Source organism: Wallemia mellicola (genome assembly GCF_000263375.1).
Source record: "Wallemia mellicola CBS 633.66 unplaced genomic scaffold WALSEscaffold_4, whole genome shotgun sequence".
NCBI classification, from domain to species: domain Eukaryota; kingdom Fungi; phylum Basidiomycota; class Wallemiomycetes; order Wallemiales; family Wallemiaceae; genus Wallemia; species Wallemia mellicola.
In genome coordinates, this window is record NW_006531961.1 from 516,510 (window position 1) to 530,122 (window position 13,613).

The window sequence follows — 13,613 nt, forward strand, 5'->3', positions numbered from 1 at the left end:
TATTTTTTAGGTTCCTCGAGATACTAACTTTAGCATAAATTTACGTGTCTTTGAGCTCTTCTTTAACTCTTTCCGTCAATCCAGCCTCGATCTTCCTTTGCAGCCGCAATGCTTGTGTCACTAACACTTAACTTAGCGCTTTCAGCCCCTCAAGGCTGAACCCCCAATTTGAAAACGTCCATATCCCTTGGTAACTGTGCATTTCCGGTAACAAAATGCAAAGACCCTTTTCCTCACCATAATATTCCTTGTACACGGTCATGTATATCGCTCTCGTACTTCTCAATCCTGCTATTGAGTGTGTTATGATATCATCTTCCAAATGTACCAAGAATGACAACTGGATGTTGTCTTCAACACTTAAGCTACTGAGAACAGCTTACTAAATAATACCGCTGAAGCGCAATTTTGCTGAGTAAGCTGCACACATGTTTACGCGACTCTCGCTTACAGGGAATAAACTTGGTATGAGTAACAAATCGACGTTGTCGCGGCAAGTTTGAGCCTAAGCTATAGAAATCTTAAGATTTTCTGTCGAAGCCGAGTGAATGATGTAATCACAATGCGACTGCGTGTAAGAGCGAGCTAATAGCCATCGAAACTATTTATCTCAAAAATGGGGTTATCTATTATCAGTTGTGATCGGAAATTAGTTAGATGCTTCCAGTAGAAAAAAATCATCCCTGTCTGAACCAAGATCGAAGGGAAATTTCAATGGAGGTATTCTCATATTCAAAAACATTCCCCAGATGCCAAATATACCACAAATGAAATAGCTATAACTTAAAAACATGCCGGGATGTCTAAAAAAATTTCAAATGATAGGCCCCAAGGAAAATTTTACTCTAGCCAAAAAGAGTAAGTAACATTCCTTAGTAATTTCTAAAGATTTTTAAATATTAGACCATCGATTTTATGCAAGGAACCAAAAGTCTCACCTATGATTAATTCAGACACAAGATGATGTGATTGACTCGCATAATATCGAATTTGGAAGTCAATACACTTATTCCACCGCCACGAAGGATAAAAATGTCAAGTAAGTTTGAGAGCTTCCTCAAGAAGCTCGGTATAGAGAAGCCTGAAGGTCAGGAGGATCGTGTAACCCGTGGAGAGTCTATAGCTAGCAACGTACGTGAGATCCCACTCTAAGAGAAATCACTTCTGACAACCATTCTACAGTATGCAGACCCATTCGTTGAACCAGATCCTACGGTCACTGAATGGTTCAAAGATAAGCTCCCAGATCGTCATGAATTGGGTCAATACTGCTTGGATTTAGTCCCTTTCACTCGCTGGATACACAGATACAACGTACAATGGTTAATTGGTGATTTAATCGCTGGTATCACCGTCGGTGCAGTCGTCGTCCCACAGGGTATGGCATATGCAGGTTTGGCTAATTTAGCCCCAGAATTCGGTCTCTACTCTTCTTTTGTTGGTGTTATAATCTATTGGTTCTTTGCTACGTCGAAGGACATCACTATTGGTCCAGTTGCGGTTATGTCTACCCTTGTTGGTGAAATTCTCGAGGAAGTATCACCGAAATTCCCAGATATACCCGATTATCAAATAGCAGGAAGTTTAGCTATTATTACGGGTGCCATTGTCTGTTTTATGGGTTTGATTAGAGTTGGTTGGATTGTCGATTTCATTCCTTTACCAGCTATTGCAGCATTCATGACAGGTTCTTCTATCAATATCATAGCTGGACAAGTTCCTACACTTCTCGGTAACAAAAAGGCCACGAATACTGATGGTGCAACTTACGAAGTAATCATTAGCACACTCAAGCACCTTCCTGAAAGTAATCTCAACGCTGCAATGGGTGTATCTGCACTCTTTTTGCTCTACTTCCTCAGAGAAACATTCAACTATTGCGCGAAGAAATGGCCAAGGTATCAAAAAGTCTGGTTCTTCGCCAACACACTCCGTACGGTCTTCGTCATTCTGCTCTACACGTTGATCAGTTGGCTCGTAAACATGCATCATAGAGGTGTAGATGGTCAGCCACCGCCAAAATTCAGTCTTATAGGAACTGTTCCGAGAGGTTTCCAAAATATGAACGTACCGGTCGTCAAGGCAGAAGTCATTAAAGCATATGCTAACCACTTGCCTGGTGCCGTTATCGTTTTGTTGATCGAACACATTGCTATCTCAAAGTCCTTCGGTAGAGTTAACAACTATACAATCAATCCATCACAAGAACTCATTGCAATTGGTGTATCTAACCTCATTGGACCATTCTTCGGTGCTTATCCAGCTACTGGTTCATTCTCTAGAACTGCTATCAAATCGAAGGCAGGTGTGAGAACACCATTCGCGGGTGTTATAACTGGTGTCATTATTTTACTAGCAATCTACGCACTCACTGCCGTTTTCTTCTACATCAGTAAAGCTGCACTTGCGGCTGTCATTATTCACGCTGTTGGTGATCTTGTTCTTCCAATTAGTCAATTATATGCTTTCTGGAAGGTATCGCCACTTGATGCTATCATTTTCGTTGGTGGTGTTATAATTATCATCTTTACAACAATTGAAATTGGTATTTAGTAAGTGAACTGACCATCTTGCTGAATCTTTCTAACAACTCTATAGCGTCACAGTTTGTGTTAGTGCAGCTGTTTTATTGTTTAGAATTGCAAAAGCACATGGTGAATTCCTTGGTCGTATTAAAGTTCAAACAGTAGATGGTCAAGACCAACGTAATATCTGGTTACCAGAGAACCATGAAGATGGCTCAAATCCACTTCTGAGCGTACAATCACCATATCCTGGTGTATTCGTTTATAGATTCACAGAATCGTTCATTTACGCCAACGCAAATCATTACACTGATGAGGTCGTCGAATATATAAAGAAAGCTACTCGTAAAACAGAGATCAATATATTTAGTAAACCAGGTGATAGACCATGGAATGACCCAGGACCAAGGAAGATCGATCCAGACGCAGTTGCCGAAGATGGCAGGCCGACACTGAAAGCAATCATCTTCGATTTATCATCCGTAACACACGTCGATGTAACTTCCACGCAAGTCTTGGTAGATGTCAAAAACCAACTCGACAGATGGGCACATCCTGACAAAGTAATGTGGCATTTCGCTGGTATTAGAGACAGGTGGATCAAGCGTGCATTAGCTGCTATTAAAATGCACGAAACGACGACTGTCAATGCCAAACCATTGTTTAGTGTTGCTGAAGTTGGCCATTTCTCATCAGCAAACGACGCGACGGTGAATAGTAAACCAGAGGACATTGAAGCAGGATTAAATGCACAGAGAGAGCAAGAACAAGCTGAAGCAGTTAGAAGAGATAGTTACGCGCGTTATTTACCTGTTTTGGGTGTCGATCGTTCCTTCCATCCCGATATTGACTCCGCGGTCAGGGCAGTTATTGAAACTCTCGAGCAGGATCAGATTGATCAGGAAGAGCAGAAAACACAATCAGACGTTATATCTCCTTCTGGATAAAGGACCACATTTGTAGGATGCAAATGTGTAGGAAAGGCTTTTTTTTCTTGAATTACTTCATTAGAACAGCACCAGTCAACTTAGATTTTATCATCGCAAAGAAACTTTTAGCATTTTTTTACATTCATCACTATAATATACCTTAATCTAAATCAATGATTATTTTTCGTATATATTCTGCTGTGTTATGTGTATATATATCTTCTATCATATCTTTCATCTGAAATGACGAACAAGTGCTTAAGTGTGGCGGCATTCGACTGAACCTATGTATCTTCATATTTAATACCCGTTTTGATCATTGTGAAAAGAGTACATTACCAGTCGTGCATATATGCATATATGCATGCATGCATGCATGCATCGCCTTAGATTATCAATCTATCCCACCCGATCGGTAGACGTGCTATAAAAGTATTATTAAAATTCTATTACCTAAAAAGTTCCGATAATCTTTTTATAGCGTTACAAGTATTAGTATTGAGTTTGCTACTGAGTGCGAGCGATTAAGACGAAGTATCTCTAGATGTCACAGAGCGCGCTTATCGAAGTACGCGACCGGGATGATTCTCCAGATGAGGGAGTAAAAGGTAAAGTAGGTACTGGAGTGATCTCCTCAACGATCCTCATCTCAGCCGAGACTGTCTCATTTTTGATTAACCACCTTAGCGAGAGGGTACTAGCGAAATGTCTGCCATATCTATCAACAATACTAACATTTTCACGTGGACACATCTCTCCTAAAGATAGCTTTGCTTGAAGACTGGCCAATCGGGGTGCATGATACACCGATGTGATGTCGTGCAGACTAGGCAATGTGGACGCGTCCGCGAAAGTACTATTAGGCGATACCTGTATTGTCCTCTGTAAATCAGGTGTTACGACCATAGTTATATATTCTGGCATCACATTTGCTGACAGTGGTTGTATAGTTCTATGGTAGGGTAGTGATGGTTTTTGTTGCTCTCTTTCGTGCTTTCCTGGACGTCCCCTCCGTCTATGCTAATTAATTCGTTTAGTGGAGATTCTTAGAAAGAAGTTTACTTACTTCTATAGTTATACAGTTATCTTGTATACCCTTTCTAACGCAATTGTGGCATGGCCGGTAGTTATCACAGCTACTGTGTGATATTTGACATGGTCTACAGGCATATACGGCCATTATAGCTTTTACTTATATAAGTTTTGTTTATTTTGAAAGTTACTGGATCAGTCAACCAGAAACATCATTAATCAAGTTTAAAAGCCCGTGCCGTGTACCTCAATTAACCAAAATGGGGTCTTACTTGGTTGCAGCATCGCGGCAAAATCACCACCGCTTATAAGTGTTATGTAAAAAAATTAGGGGATTAATGGATGAAAGCCGATATTTTTTTTACTATAACCTAATTGTTTAGATTGTCGGAGTAAATGAATACCCTTAATACATTACCACGATGTCATTTACGGATAAGAAGAAAGCATTTGATGACTTTCATGGAAATAAGACGGTGAGAATAATAGATGGCAAAGCTGGCTCTAGGCGTGAGTTTGGCATTGTGGAGGTTTAAAGCGTAACTGAATGAGTGTAGCTACTCGCATGCTGCTTGATAAAGATTATAGTGGGGTATATATGAGTAGGGATTATGCACTCAAGCAAAGTTATATTAGTAAATCAACTAGTAAGTAGATATTCACTTGGCCACCAATAATTTGTGATCGATTTTGCCGAGACTTACTGACAAATTTTTAGTACCTGGAAGTTTCGGGTATTTAGGCGCAAGTACTGTTGTTATATAAAGTAAGGCTGACATAGACTGCAGATAATCAACATCGGCGAGATCTCAATCGAAGTCGCCGAAAAAAAGGTAGTATTACCTGTCTTTCTGAGTGAATTGACCAGCACACAAGACACAAACGATGGATCGCATTGGGACCTGATTTTAGGCAGGACGTTTTTCGAGAAACGTAAGGTGAAACTTGACGGATTTGATAAGAGAATTGTCAGATTCGGTGATGATAATAATAAAACTATTGAATGCGAGTTGGTACAGCTAAAGGAAAGCCCAATTTAGTTGTTAGTCGTCGATACGTCTATCTTTGAAAACCTTCTACTTGTACCGAGCTTTTCTACGTCTCTAGGCAGCTGTTCTGTCTGATCTAATGCTATGCCAATCATTTTCCTGACTTTGTATTGATTGCGGTGCTTGAAATCACCGTTGCCAGCTGGTGTATGTCCATCCAGGACTTTACGTGGCTGCTTGTAGTATCGAACCCAGCCAGGTTCAAGTGCGAAGAGTGTATGATCACGACCAATACCGACCTGATATTGTGAGTGCATTATTTTACCTTTTATAGGTCACTCACATGTTGTCCTGGATGCCATACTGTACCCCTCTGTCTGATGAGGATATTTCCTGGTATAACGTATTCACCTGTGTATTTGTAAGATGGCATAAAAATACACTTAATGATATACTAACCACCATACTTCTTTGGTCCAAGGCGCTTACCCGCTGTCTTCTTGTTGTTCTTCGTAGATCCACCACCGCGCTTTGTGGACGTTCTGACTTGTAGTAAACCGCTTACTGTATTGAACATAGACGGTATACTATCTGATCTTAGTGTATTTCTAAAGAGGGAGAGCATTTTCTTGTTTCTAGATGAGAGTGAAAAACGAAGACGCAGATGGTGTTAGATGAGGATAGAAAATACAAACGTAGTCATGCTTGTACGTGTTTATTGTATTTCTCATGCATGATTTCCTCATCTACGCTGCATGTCCTTCATTGTATATCCTACTCAATGTGAGTGCAAACGAGGCGCTTTTGATCGATTGTAGTATTAGAAAATACCATATCTATCATATAAAAGATATATATTCTCTATACAGCGTAACTGACATCGGCTGACAAGTTAGTCAAAGCATAGGTGTTTTTACGAAGATAGGCATGCATATATACTATTTTATCATACATATACTCTATCGAGTGAAAAAACTCTATCTGATCATCTCTTTATATTGTAAATTTCACATTGAGGACACTGGAGCAGTCTGGGGAGTACACGAGGGAGATGAACATACATTAATAATATCTATTCACTCAATGAATAAGATAAATTTGAGATCTCTTTGTTTTGATTTCTTTATTAGTCTTCATCTCTCTATTAAAACCCCCTTGAACAGTAACCACAAGCATGGCAGAAAGCGAGGCTAGAGTAAACTTGTTGACATCCGACAATGAACAATTCACAGTAGACAAAGATATCGCAGAGAGATCTGTGCTTATTAAGAATATGCTTGAAGGTGGGTACACTTAACTATGACGGTGGAATATCTCACACTGTATGACAGATATTGGAGAGAGTGATCACCCAATCCCACTCCCAAATGTCACATCTAACGTATTTAAGAAGGTTTTGGAGTACTGTGACCACCATCGTAAAGATCCATTACCATCCTCAGACGAGAGTGCAGACGACTCCCGTAAGCGTACGACGGATATTAACGAATGGGACCAGAAGTTTATTCAAGTTGACCAAGAGATGCTCTTTGAAATTATTTTAGCAGCAAACTATCTTGACATTAAGCCACTTTTGTGGGTACATAAAGTATTAATATATTCGCTAACAAAGTATACAGGGACGTCGGCTGCAAAACTGTCGCTAACATGATTAAAGGCAAAACACCTGAAGAAATCCGTAAGCTTTTCAATATCCAAAATGACTTCACCCCTGAAGAGGAAGCACAAATCCGTAAAGAGAATGAATGGGCTGAAGATCGTTAAATAGCTAATTAGCGTATATAAATCCAACTGCTGTATTCTTACAATGATTTCTTATGTATTCACGCATATTTCTTGCTTTCACTCTTTCATGGACAAAATAGCTGGTTTATCTGAGGCTAAAGGGGAAGTCACTACGTTTGAAAATGTGGTACTCCCAAAGATACTTACAATCGCTGGTTCAGATTCTGGTGCGTTCATATTGTATGATGTGATATTCATACTGATATAATCAGGCGGTGGTGCGGGTATACAAGTAGGTGAATGAGGAGTGTATGTATAGTTATACTCACGCATATATAAGGCAGATTTAAAATCATTCACAGCTTTAAAAACATATGGAATGTCCGCTATTACTGCAGTAACGTCACAGAATACCGTCAAAGTAAATGGCGTACATGCAATACCTACAGATTTCATTAGTAGTCAGGTAAGTATGATATATATGCCTCTATCAACCTAAGTACGTTTAGATACATGATGTTGTTACAGACATAGGCGTCGACGCAATAAAGACAGGAATGTTACACAGTAAGGAAGTAATAGAGACAGTTGTTGAAACACTTAATGATTTGAATGTCAAATGCCCTATTGTAGTTGATCCAGTAATGGTTAGCACCTCTGGACATAGACTACTCAATGAAGACGCTTTAAACATGCTTAGAGAGAAGCTCATCCCAGCTACTACGATTATTACGCCAAATATACCAGAAGCTGAACTCATTCAGGATGGTAAAATAGGAGAATTGGCAGACATGATGAAAATCGCTGAATCACTCGGTTGTAAAAACGCTCTAATTAAAGGAGGTCACCGTCCGTATCGTGACCTGATTGGAAATGAATCGATAGATGAGGCTCTGAGTAAAATGGAGAAGTTATCCAATGTTACTGTCGTTGGCTATGGTAGCACAGCTGAGGTGTTAGAAGAATACAGAAATGCTCATAGCGGTGAGAAATCCAATGAATTAGTTATCGACGTCCTTTGGGAGAGCGACAGGAAGCACTTCACATTGTTCGTCCAACCATACATTCAATCAAGCAACACGCATGGTACGGGATGTACACTTTCAGCAGCGTTGGCTGCCTATTTAGGAAAGGGTATGAGTATGTCAATGGCTGTAAAGTCAGCTATCGAGTTTACTAGTCTCGGGATAGAGTCTAGTATGCCACTTGGATCAGGCAATGGACCACTAAATCACATGCACTCTACAAAAATCCTCCCATTAAGTTTACCAACGTCGACCTCACCAGCACCTTTCACGACACACCTTATTCAATCAGCAGCTGAACATTGGGATGATTACATCTATCACCCATTCGTAAAACAACTTGCGGATGGTACACTACCAAAAGAAAGTTTCTTGCATTATATTACACAAGATTACGTATATCTCGTTCATTATGCACGTATACACAGTTTGGCTGGATATAAGAGCAATTCTTTTGCCGATCTTGAGGCGTTCGCTAACATCACGCAACACATTGCCAAAGAGAGCGCTATGCATGTAGAATATTGCAATAGTTGGGGTATATCCACCTCTGATCTACTCAAGACTGTTGAATCAGCTCATAATATTGCTTACACACGCTATCTCACAGACGTTGGACATAGTGGTACACTTTTAGAACTCCTCGTCGCTGTTGCTAGTTGCTTATTGGGATATGGTGAAATTGGTAGAAGACTAAAGAAATCCGCACTCACCGGTGAAGAATTCGCCCCTGGTCTGGTTTGTAAGAAAGAAAACAATCCTTATTGGAAGTGAGTGGTAGTATAGATATTTGAGTACATTAATAACACACCCACTAGATGGATTGAAGATTACGGTTCATCTGATTTCCAAATTGCAGTAGATGAAGGTATTTCCACACTTGAAAGAAAAGCGGTCGAAGAACAACCAAGTAGAGAACGCCTAAATCATCTTACTGACATATTCACAAGATGCTGCCAATTGGAATCAGGTTTCTGGGATATGGGATTACACAAATTGTAATGAAATTTTATTTTTATAAACATTTATATATTTAATGGTGGTTTGTGTATTACAAGATTACCTATCAAAAGAGGATCTATTGAGTAGGGATCGACTCTGCGTGTCTTGATTGTGTTGAGACAATGAGTATGATTTATTTCTGTTGAGACAATGTGTGAGTGTTATGTTGTGACAATGCAAGTTTGAGAAGAAGGAAAAGTTACTGAAACCAAGAAAACATTATGATTAAATAATTCAACCTAATCATTAAGTGAAACTACCTGCTTTTTTTCAAGTTTGGGCGTCGCTTCTAGATCGAAATTATCATTATCACTTGGACGATGATGTGTGGATATCATCAATTTATTAGAAACTTCATCCTCTAAGTTGATTGTATCATCACTTTGTTCTTGTTTAAGTGGACTGAGAATTCTAACGGATGATTTTGATCTTGATGCGTTAGCCTTCCTCGAACTTCTAGACGCCCGGGGTGACCTTCTTAATGCATCACGTGAATTACTCCTCGTAGCTGATCTTCCTCTTCTTTCGCCCTCGGTGTCGTCATTAAACCACCTGTTAGTCCTCTCATCCTGCTCTGGGTAAAAAATATTTCCATCGCTAAATACGGATTGTGAATGACTATGTGATTGACTCCTAGCTCTATTGGTGCTGGTCATTGATTGCGTCGGACTGCCGCCGAACCAACCGTTCAGAAAATTGGAAATTGGAGTCTGACTGGTACTATGGCTCATAAGAGATGAGCTCGCATTTGTATGTTTTCTCAGGCTATCTACTGCAGAAGCTTGAGAATGCGGATGTACCATACCATTGATATTGATCTGCTCAGCTGGCTGATTAGCTGGTTTTGCTGAAGTGGCACCAAATTGAGATTGTCTTATAACTGGATAGCTCCTCCTCCTGGATTGATATGGTGTTGAAGTTGTGAAGGTTGTCGGAACCGGTGCGTTTTGAGCGGATGGTTTCCTTGTGAATTTTATCTCATCACTGCCAGCCTTGCTACTACTGCTAGTTGGTGGTAGACTAATGCATGGTATGCCTGGACTGGCGAGTGCGCTGTTGTTGTTCGTCGGCGCATAAGTCGTTGGGGATGGACAGAGCGACGAACTAGGAGAAGATGTGCCATAGAATAGAGAAGGCACAGCGCTAACAGCTGACATTGATGGACTTGGTGCTGCAGAGCCAATATCGTCTGGGTCGAATGCAGACTAGATAAGTGAGCGGGGTACTTTATTGATAAATGAGAGACTTACTTCGTCAAACATATTCCTCCAGGAATTATTATTTAGTTTTTTAGCAACTTGATAGTTTTAAGTTGAGAGCGATCACCAGAAGATTACCGCTATAGTACTCGAGTCACTAAGGTTCGGCTTCGGAGAAGAGAAGTTATAAATTATTATAACGGGAAAACAAGCGTAAAAACTCTAGAACTATATTTTGGGCATTAAAACACACTCCTTGGAACTGCACGGCTGAAGAAATTCTAGGCCGTTTACATCATTCGTAAGAATTTGCGAATTTTGCTGACGCTTTACAATGTAATTATTCATCAGACTGTACACAACATTTTAACCAATATATCCCCATATCACACAATCATCCCTCTTTGGTCACCCTTTTGCGATTTTCCAACCCCCCAGAGAAGACCCTCACGGATCTTCAAAAGGAGGGCCGCGCGTTTAGGGTTAGCGTAAATGCTCCATGTCGTGCATATCTGCGGATAGATACTCCAAGTGTTATATACCGCCGCCTAGGCTGCTCAGAACACATCCGGTGCGTTCCACTTAGCCCAGAACACGTGCTTTACTTTACGTATTATGCATAACAAGAACGCACAATTTGAGCTTTATGAACGTTTAATCTAAATTACATTCTATTCACACTTCTTATTCCTCTCACAATTCTTTCTTTATCATTAAATATCTTGTTCATTTTTACATAACAATTTATTCGCTTAAGCGGCGGCTGCATTTCTAATATCGTACCCATATGGCTCAGTAGGCGCTCTGAATTCTGTCTCGCTCTTTGGCGTCCAGTCACCATAGTCTGTACATCTACACGTCAGAAAGGTACAGTTGTCTTAACTGATCCACTTACGCAGCTCACTGATGTCGATGGTACCTTTGTGTGTCCATCCAGATTCTTTGACGATGTAAAGGTTGATAGTGTTACCTGAGTATGCGTCCCTCTGTATCCTGTTAATTCAAAATTTTATGTGACAAAATTACGCACATGTCCGGCAGCATCTAAATAAAGTTAGATAATTACCCGCGGAAAGTAATGGACCTACATATACTTCTTCTACCTAACTCTAACGCTTCATCATCGCTTAAATCGTATTTGTAACCCTGATCGAGCACACCATATGCGAATGTGGAACCTGAACCAACAGAGAAAACATTTCCTGAGGTTCTTGAGCCATCACTATCGACGTACCAAATGGCTGGACCACCTTTGTCCCAACCACAGATCATTGTACCCTGGAAGTGTTTAGAACGTATTACGTACGATAAGATCATTACCTACCATTGAGAGACCCTTTCCTTTGTAAGAATAGGTGATGTTGCTCAGGTATTTGCTAGCTGCTGCTACACTAATTCTCTCCTGTACTCTCCTGTCAAAAATCACCACATAAGAACATCATCAACGCACTTTGTTACGCAATTCATGCAAACGACATTGAATACCAAGGTATGTTTCCCAATACTGACAGTCTGCCGCACCACCAGCCATAGTTCCAAGTAGGTATGGGTTGATTTCAATAACTGTGGGTGACGTGAGGGGAAGTCAAACTATGTAGTAGCATACAAACCCTTTTTGACGGTACCACTAGCGACGTAGCTGCCTGCAGTCGCCCGTGAATCGACGGCTACGATAACACCACCCTTGAACTTGAATGCGAGTGTTGTTGTACCGTGGTTGATCTTGATTCTACAGCTAGGATCTTGCTGGTCGTCGGTATAAGTGCGGAGGAAGCCAGTTGGCTGGTGTTGTCAGAGAATGCTGAGATATAGCTTCATACCCACATCAGCAGTGTTTGGGAGATCGAGGGTAGGGATACCATGCTTTTCTATGCTGTTACCCTCAAACATATCGTCTAGGCTGCTTGTAGCGCCATTTAATTGATTTACGAAACTGTTCATGGTCGTGGTTTAGATACAAGATGATGACGCGGCTAAGTCGAAATATCGAAAAGAAGGGAGATATTAGATGGATCTGTCTATATAATAGAGAGATGCTAGTTGTTATTATCCTTTCTATACGCCCCTACACACACATCCGTTTCCACGCTATCTGCACACACACATACACTAAAATGCAAAGAGATAGAGAGAATACATATACATAATTACTCTAGAGCCATATATTTATTTATCTATTTATTATCACGCTCTCTGGGGCAGAGAATTAAATTTTTAATTTTTGATCAACTCGTCGTAATTTTGAAGGCTGCTTCTTGGGCAACCTCAACTAAAGGTGGGTATTCTGAAATAAGATATTTTGCACGACTGACAGCCGCATAGGTAAGCTACTAAGCTACTCTCCTCGCCTCCACGCTTACCGCTTCTTTAGGTATGCGCTATCCGTCTTCCTAGCAAGAAGAATCTGCTAACTCGCTCTTCAGACCAGCAAGATGACTAAGGGTACTACCTCCATGGGTAAGAGACAGTCCGTGAAGTCTCACGGACTTTGCCGCAGATGCAACAAGAGATCATGGCACTACCAAAAGCAGGTTCGTCAGAACTAGGATTTTCCAGACAAAATTGACACATTCCTTCAGTCTTGCGCAAGCTGCGGTTTCCCTCTTGCTAAGACCCGTACGGCTTTCTCTTCTTTTCATAGTCCGCTTGCTCATTTTTTGTCTAGGTTCATTCAACTGGGGTGCTAAGGCCAAGAGACGTACAACAACTGGTACTGGTAGAATGAGAAGCCTCAAGTATGTCTCAAGACGCTTCAAGAACGGTTTCCGTACGTTCATTATATTTTCCAACCCTATAATATGCTAACTGAAATTTTCAGGTGAAGGTACCGTCGCTAAGAAGGCTCCAGCTTCAGCTTAAGCTATTCGCTTGTAGCCCGAAATAATGTTTACATTGAGAAGCATGACATACAAGCAATCTAAGAACTGCATTGTGAGAGTTTTGAGTTATGGTGTGTAGGTAGGCAAACCGTGTTGAGTTATATATTTTATAGATTACATTCGCTATGCATACAATGCTGCTTGGTAAGTCGAATAAGTCAAACAGATTGAGATTGTAATTCGTGAAATTTTTCAAACGACTAGTGTAATAAGTAGGATCTTTCTAGGACTACGAAACTATCATTTATATCATTATAATTCAAAGAGTAATCAACTAATCACATGTATCAACACTGTTCTAGAGCTAT

The 13,613-nt window shown here is 40.4% G+C and overlaps 8 protein-coding genes across 8 annotated transcripts; 4 read left to right on the forward strand and 4 right to left on the reverse strand.

The window, feature by feature from the left end:
- The first annotated feature begins 1,013 nt into the window (after positions 1-1,013).
- Positions 1,014-3,609, forward strand: WALSEDRAFT_59755 (sulfate permease). Its single transcript, XM_006957036.1, has 3 exons — positions 1,014-1,131; positions 1,183-2,552; positions 2,599-3,609. Exons 1-3 carry the CDS (start codon positions 1,033-1,035, stop codon positions 3,470-3,472), a joined length of 2,343 nt encoding a protein of 780 aa, XP_006957098.1. The 5' UTR covers positions 1,014-1,032; the 3' UTR covers positions 3,473-3,609.
- Positions 3,610-3,763: 154 nt separating this feature from the next.
- On the reverse strand, positions 3,764-4,643 carry WALSEDRAFT_67933 (hypothetical protein). The gene is made up of 2 exons (XM_006957037.1): positions 4,521-4,643; positions 3,764-4,474 (listed from the first exon to the last, which is right to left on the reverse strand). Exons 1-2 carry the CDS (start codon positions 4,632-4,634, stop codon positions 3,995-3,997), a joined length of 594 nt encoding a protein of 197 aa, XP_006957099.1. The 5' UTR covers positions 4,635-4,643; the 3' UTR covers positions 3,764-3,994.
- Positions 4,644-4,938: 295 nt separating this feature from the next.
- Positions 4,939-6,093, reverse strand: WALSEDRAFT_59756 (hypothetical protein). The gene is made up of 6 exons (XM_006957038.1): positions 5,935-6,093; positions 5,819-5,886; positions 5,275-5,774; positions 5,205-5,230; positions 5,044-5,133; positions 4,939-4,996 (listed from the first exon to the last, which is right to left on the reverse strand). The coding sequence occupies exons 1-3, from the start codon at positions 6,050-6,052 to the stop codon at positions 5,523-5,525; spliced, it is 438 nt and encodes a 145-aa protein (XP_006957100.1). The 5' UTR covers positions 6,053-6,093; the 3' UTR covers positions 4,939-4,996; positions 5,044-5,133; positions 5,205-5,230; positions 5,275-5,522.
- Positions 6,094-6,525: 432 nt separating this feature from the next.
- On the forward strand, positions 6,526-7,328 carry WALSEDRAFT_59757 (SconCp). Its single transcript, XM_006957039.1, has 3 exons — positions 6,526-6,758; positions 6,807-7,050; positions 7,095-7,328. Exons 1-3 carry the CDS (start codon positions 6,650-6,652, stop codon positions 7,237-7,239), a joined length of 498 nt encoding a protein of 165 aa, XP_006957101.1. The 5' UTR covers positions 6,526-6,649; the 3' UTR covers positions 7,240-7,328.
- WALSEDRAFT_59758 (hypothetical protein) lies at positions 7,301-10,431 on the forward strand. Its single transcript, XM_006957040.1, has 5 exons — positions 7,301-7,427; positions 7,473-7,492; positions 7,541-7,666; positions 7,710-8,995; positions 9,044-10,431. Exons 1-5 carry the CDS (start codon positions 7,328-7,330, stop codon positions 9,225-9,227), a joined length of 1,716 nt encoding a protein of 571 aa, XP_006957102.1. The 5' UTR covers positions 7,301-7,327; the 3' UTR covers positions 9,228-10,431.
- On the reverse strand, positions 9,399-10,852 carry WALSEDRAFT_59760 (hypothetical protein). The gene is given in 3 exon segments (XM_006957041.1): positions 9,399-9,455; positions 9,475-10,432; positions 10,478-10,852. The coding sequence occupies 3 exon segments, from the start codon at positions 10,487-10,489 to the stop codon at positions 9,427-9,429; spliced, it is 999 nt and encodes a 332-aa protein (XP_006957103.1). The 5' UTR covers positions 10,490-10,852; the 3' UTR covers positions 9,399-9,426.
- A 274-nt stretch (positions 10,853-11,126) lies between these two features.
- Positions 11,127-12,369, reverse strand: WALSEDRAFT_31698 (20S proteasome subunit; the record flags this gene model as incomplete). The annotated part of the gene is made up of 8 exons (XM_006957042.1): positions 11,127-11,270; positions 11,322-11,412; positions 11,457-11,470; positions 11,515-11,704; positions 11,751-11,828; positions 11,877-11,989; positions 12,037-12,208; positions 12,251-12,369. Coding segments are annotated over 8 exons (869 nt in total), but the record flags the coding sequence as incomplete, so codon positions are not given.
- Positions 12,370-12,704: 335 nt separating this feature from the next.
- WALSEDRAFT_36399 (putative 60S ribosomal protein RPL37) lies at positions 12,705-13,490 on the forward strand. Its single transcript, XM_006957043.1, has 4 exons — positions 12,705-12,957; positions 13,006-13,065; positions 13,097-13,193; positions 13,245-13,490. Exons 1-4 carry the CDS (start codon positions 12,859-12,861, stop codon positions 13,283-13,285), a joined length of 297 nt encoding a protein of 98 aa, XP_006957105.1. The 5' UTR covers positions 12,705-12,858; the 3' UTR covers positions 13,286-13,490.
- Positions 13,491-13,613: the final 123 nt, after the last annotated feature.

What these genes read in the sequence shown, in the direction of transcription:
- WALSEDRAFT_36399 (XM_006957043.1), top strand. Translation starts at nt 12,859, where the DNA reads ATGACTAAGGGTACTACCTCCATGGGTAAGAGACAGTCCGTGAAGTCT. An exon ending in CATGGCACTACCAAAAGCAG is followed by an intron (nt 12,958 to 13,005) that starts GTTCGTCAGAAC and finishes ACATTCCTTCAG; the next exon opens with TCTTGCGCAAGCTGCGGTTT. An exon ending in CGGCTTTCTCTTCTTTTCAT is followed by an intron (nt 13,066 to 13,096) that starts AGTCCGCTTGCT and finishes TGTCTAGGTTCA; the next exon opens with TTCAACTGGGGTGCTAAGGC.
- WALSEDRAFT_59755 (XM_006957036.1), top strand. Translation starts at nt 1,033, where the DNA reads ATGTCAAGTAAGTTTGAGAGCTTCCTCAAGAAGCTCGGTATAGAGAAG. An exon ending in GAGAGTCTATAGCTAGCAAC is followed by an intron (nt 1,132 to 1,182) that starts GTACGTGAGATC and finishes ACCATTCTACAG; the next exon opens with TATGCAGACCCATTCGTTGA. An exon ending in ACAATTGAAATTGGTATTTA is followed by an intron (nt 2,553 to 2,598) that starts GTAAGTGAACTG and finishes ACAACTCTATAG; the next exon opens with CGTCACAGTTTGTGTTAGTG.
- WALSEDRAFT_59758 (XM_006957040.1), top strand. Translation starts at nt 7,328, where the DNA reads ATGGACAAAATAGCTGGTTTATCTGAGGCTAAAGGGGAAGTCACTACG. An exon ending in AATCGCTGGTTCAGATTCTG is followed by an intron (nt 7,428 to 7,472) that starts GTGCGTTCATAT and finishes TGATATAATCAG; the next exon opens with GCGGTGGTGCGGGTATACAA. An exon ending in CAGATTTCATTAGTAGTCAG is followed by an intron (nt 7,667 to 7,709) that starts GTAAGTATGATA and finishes AAGTACGTTTAG; the next exon opens with ATACATGATGTTGTTACAGA.
- WALSEDRAFT_59757 (XM_006957039.1), top strand. Translation starts at nt 6,650, where the DNA reads ATGGCAGAAAGCGAGGCTAGAGTAAACTTGTTGACATCCGACAATGAA. An exon ending in TATTAAGAATATGCTTGAAG is followed by an intron (nt 6,759 to 6,806) that starts GTGGGTACACTT and finishes ACTGTATGACAG; the next exon opens with ATATTGGAGAGAGTGATCAC. An exon ending in CTTGACATTAAGCCACTTTT is followed by an intron (nt 7,051 to 7,094) that starts GTGGGTACATAA and finishes CAAAGTATACAG; the next exon opens with GGACGTCGGCTGCAAAACTG.
- WALSEDRAFT_67933 (XM_006957037.1), bottom strand. Translation starts at nt 4,634, where the DNA reads ATGGCCGTATATGCCTGTAGACCATGTCAAATATCACACAGTAGCTGT. An exon ending in ATAACTGTATAACTATAGAA is followed by an intron (nt 4,475 to 4,520) that starts GTAAGTAAACTT and finishes CGAATTAATTAG; the next exon opens with CATAGACGGAGGGGACGTCC.
- WALSEDRAFT_59756 (XM_006957038.1), bottom strand. Translation starts at nt 6,052, where the DNA reads ATGTTCAATACAGTAAGCGGTTTACTACAAGTCAGAACGTCCACAAAG. An exon ending in TGGACCAAAGAAGTATGGTG is followed by an intron (nt 5,887 to 5,934) that starts GTTAGTATATCA and finishes ACAAATACACAG; the next exon opens with GTGAATACGTTATACCAGGA. An exon ending in TATGGCATCCAGGACAACAT is followed by an intron (nt 5,775 to 5,818) that starts GTGAGTGACCTA and finishes TCACAATATCAG; the next exon opens with GTCGGTATTGGTCGTGATCA.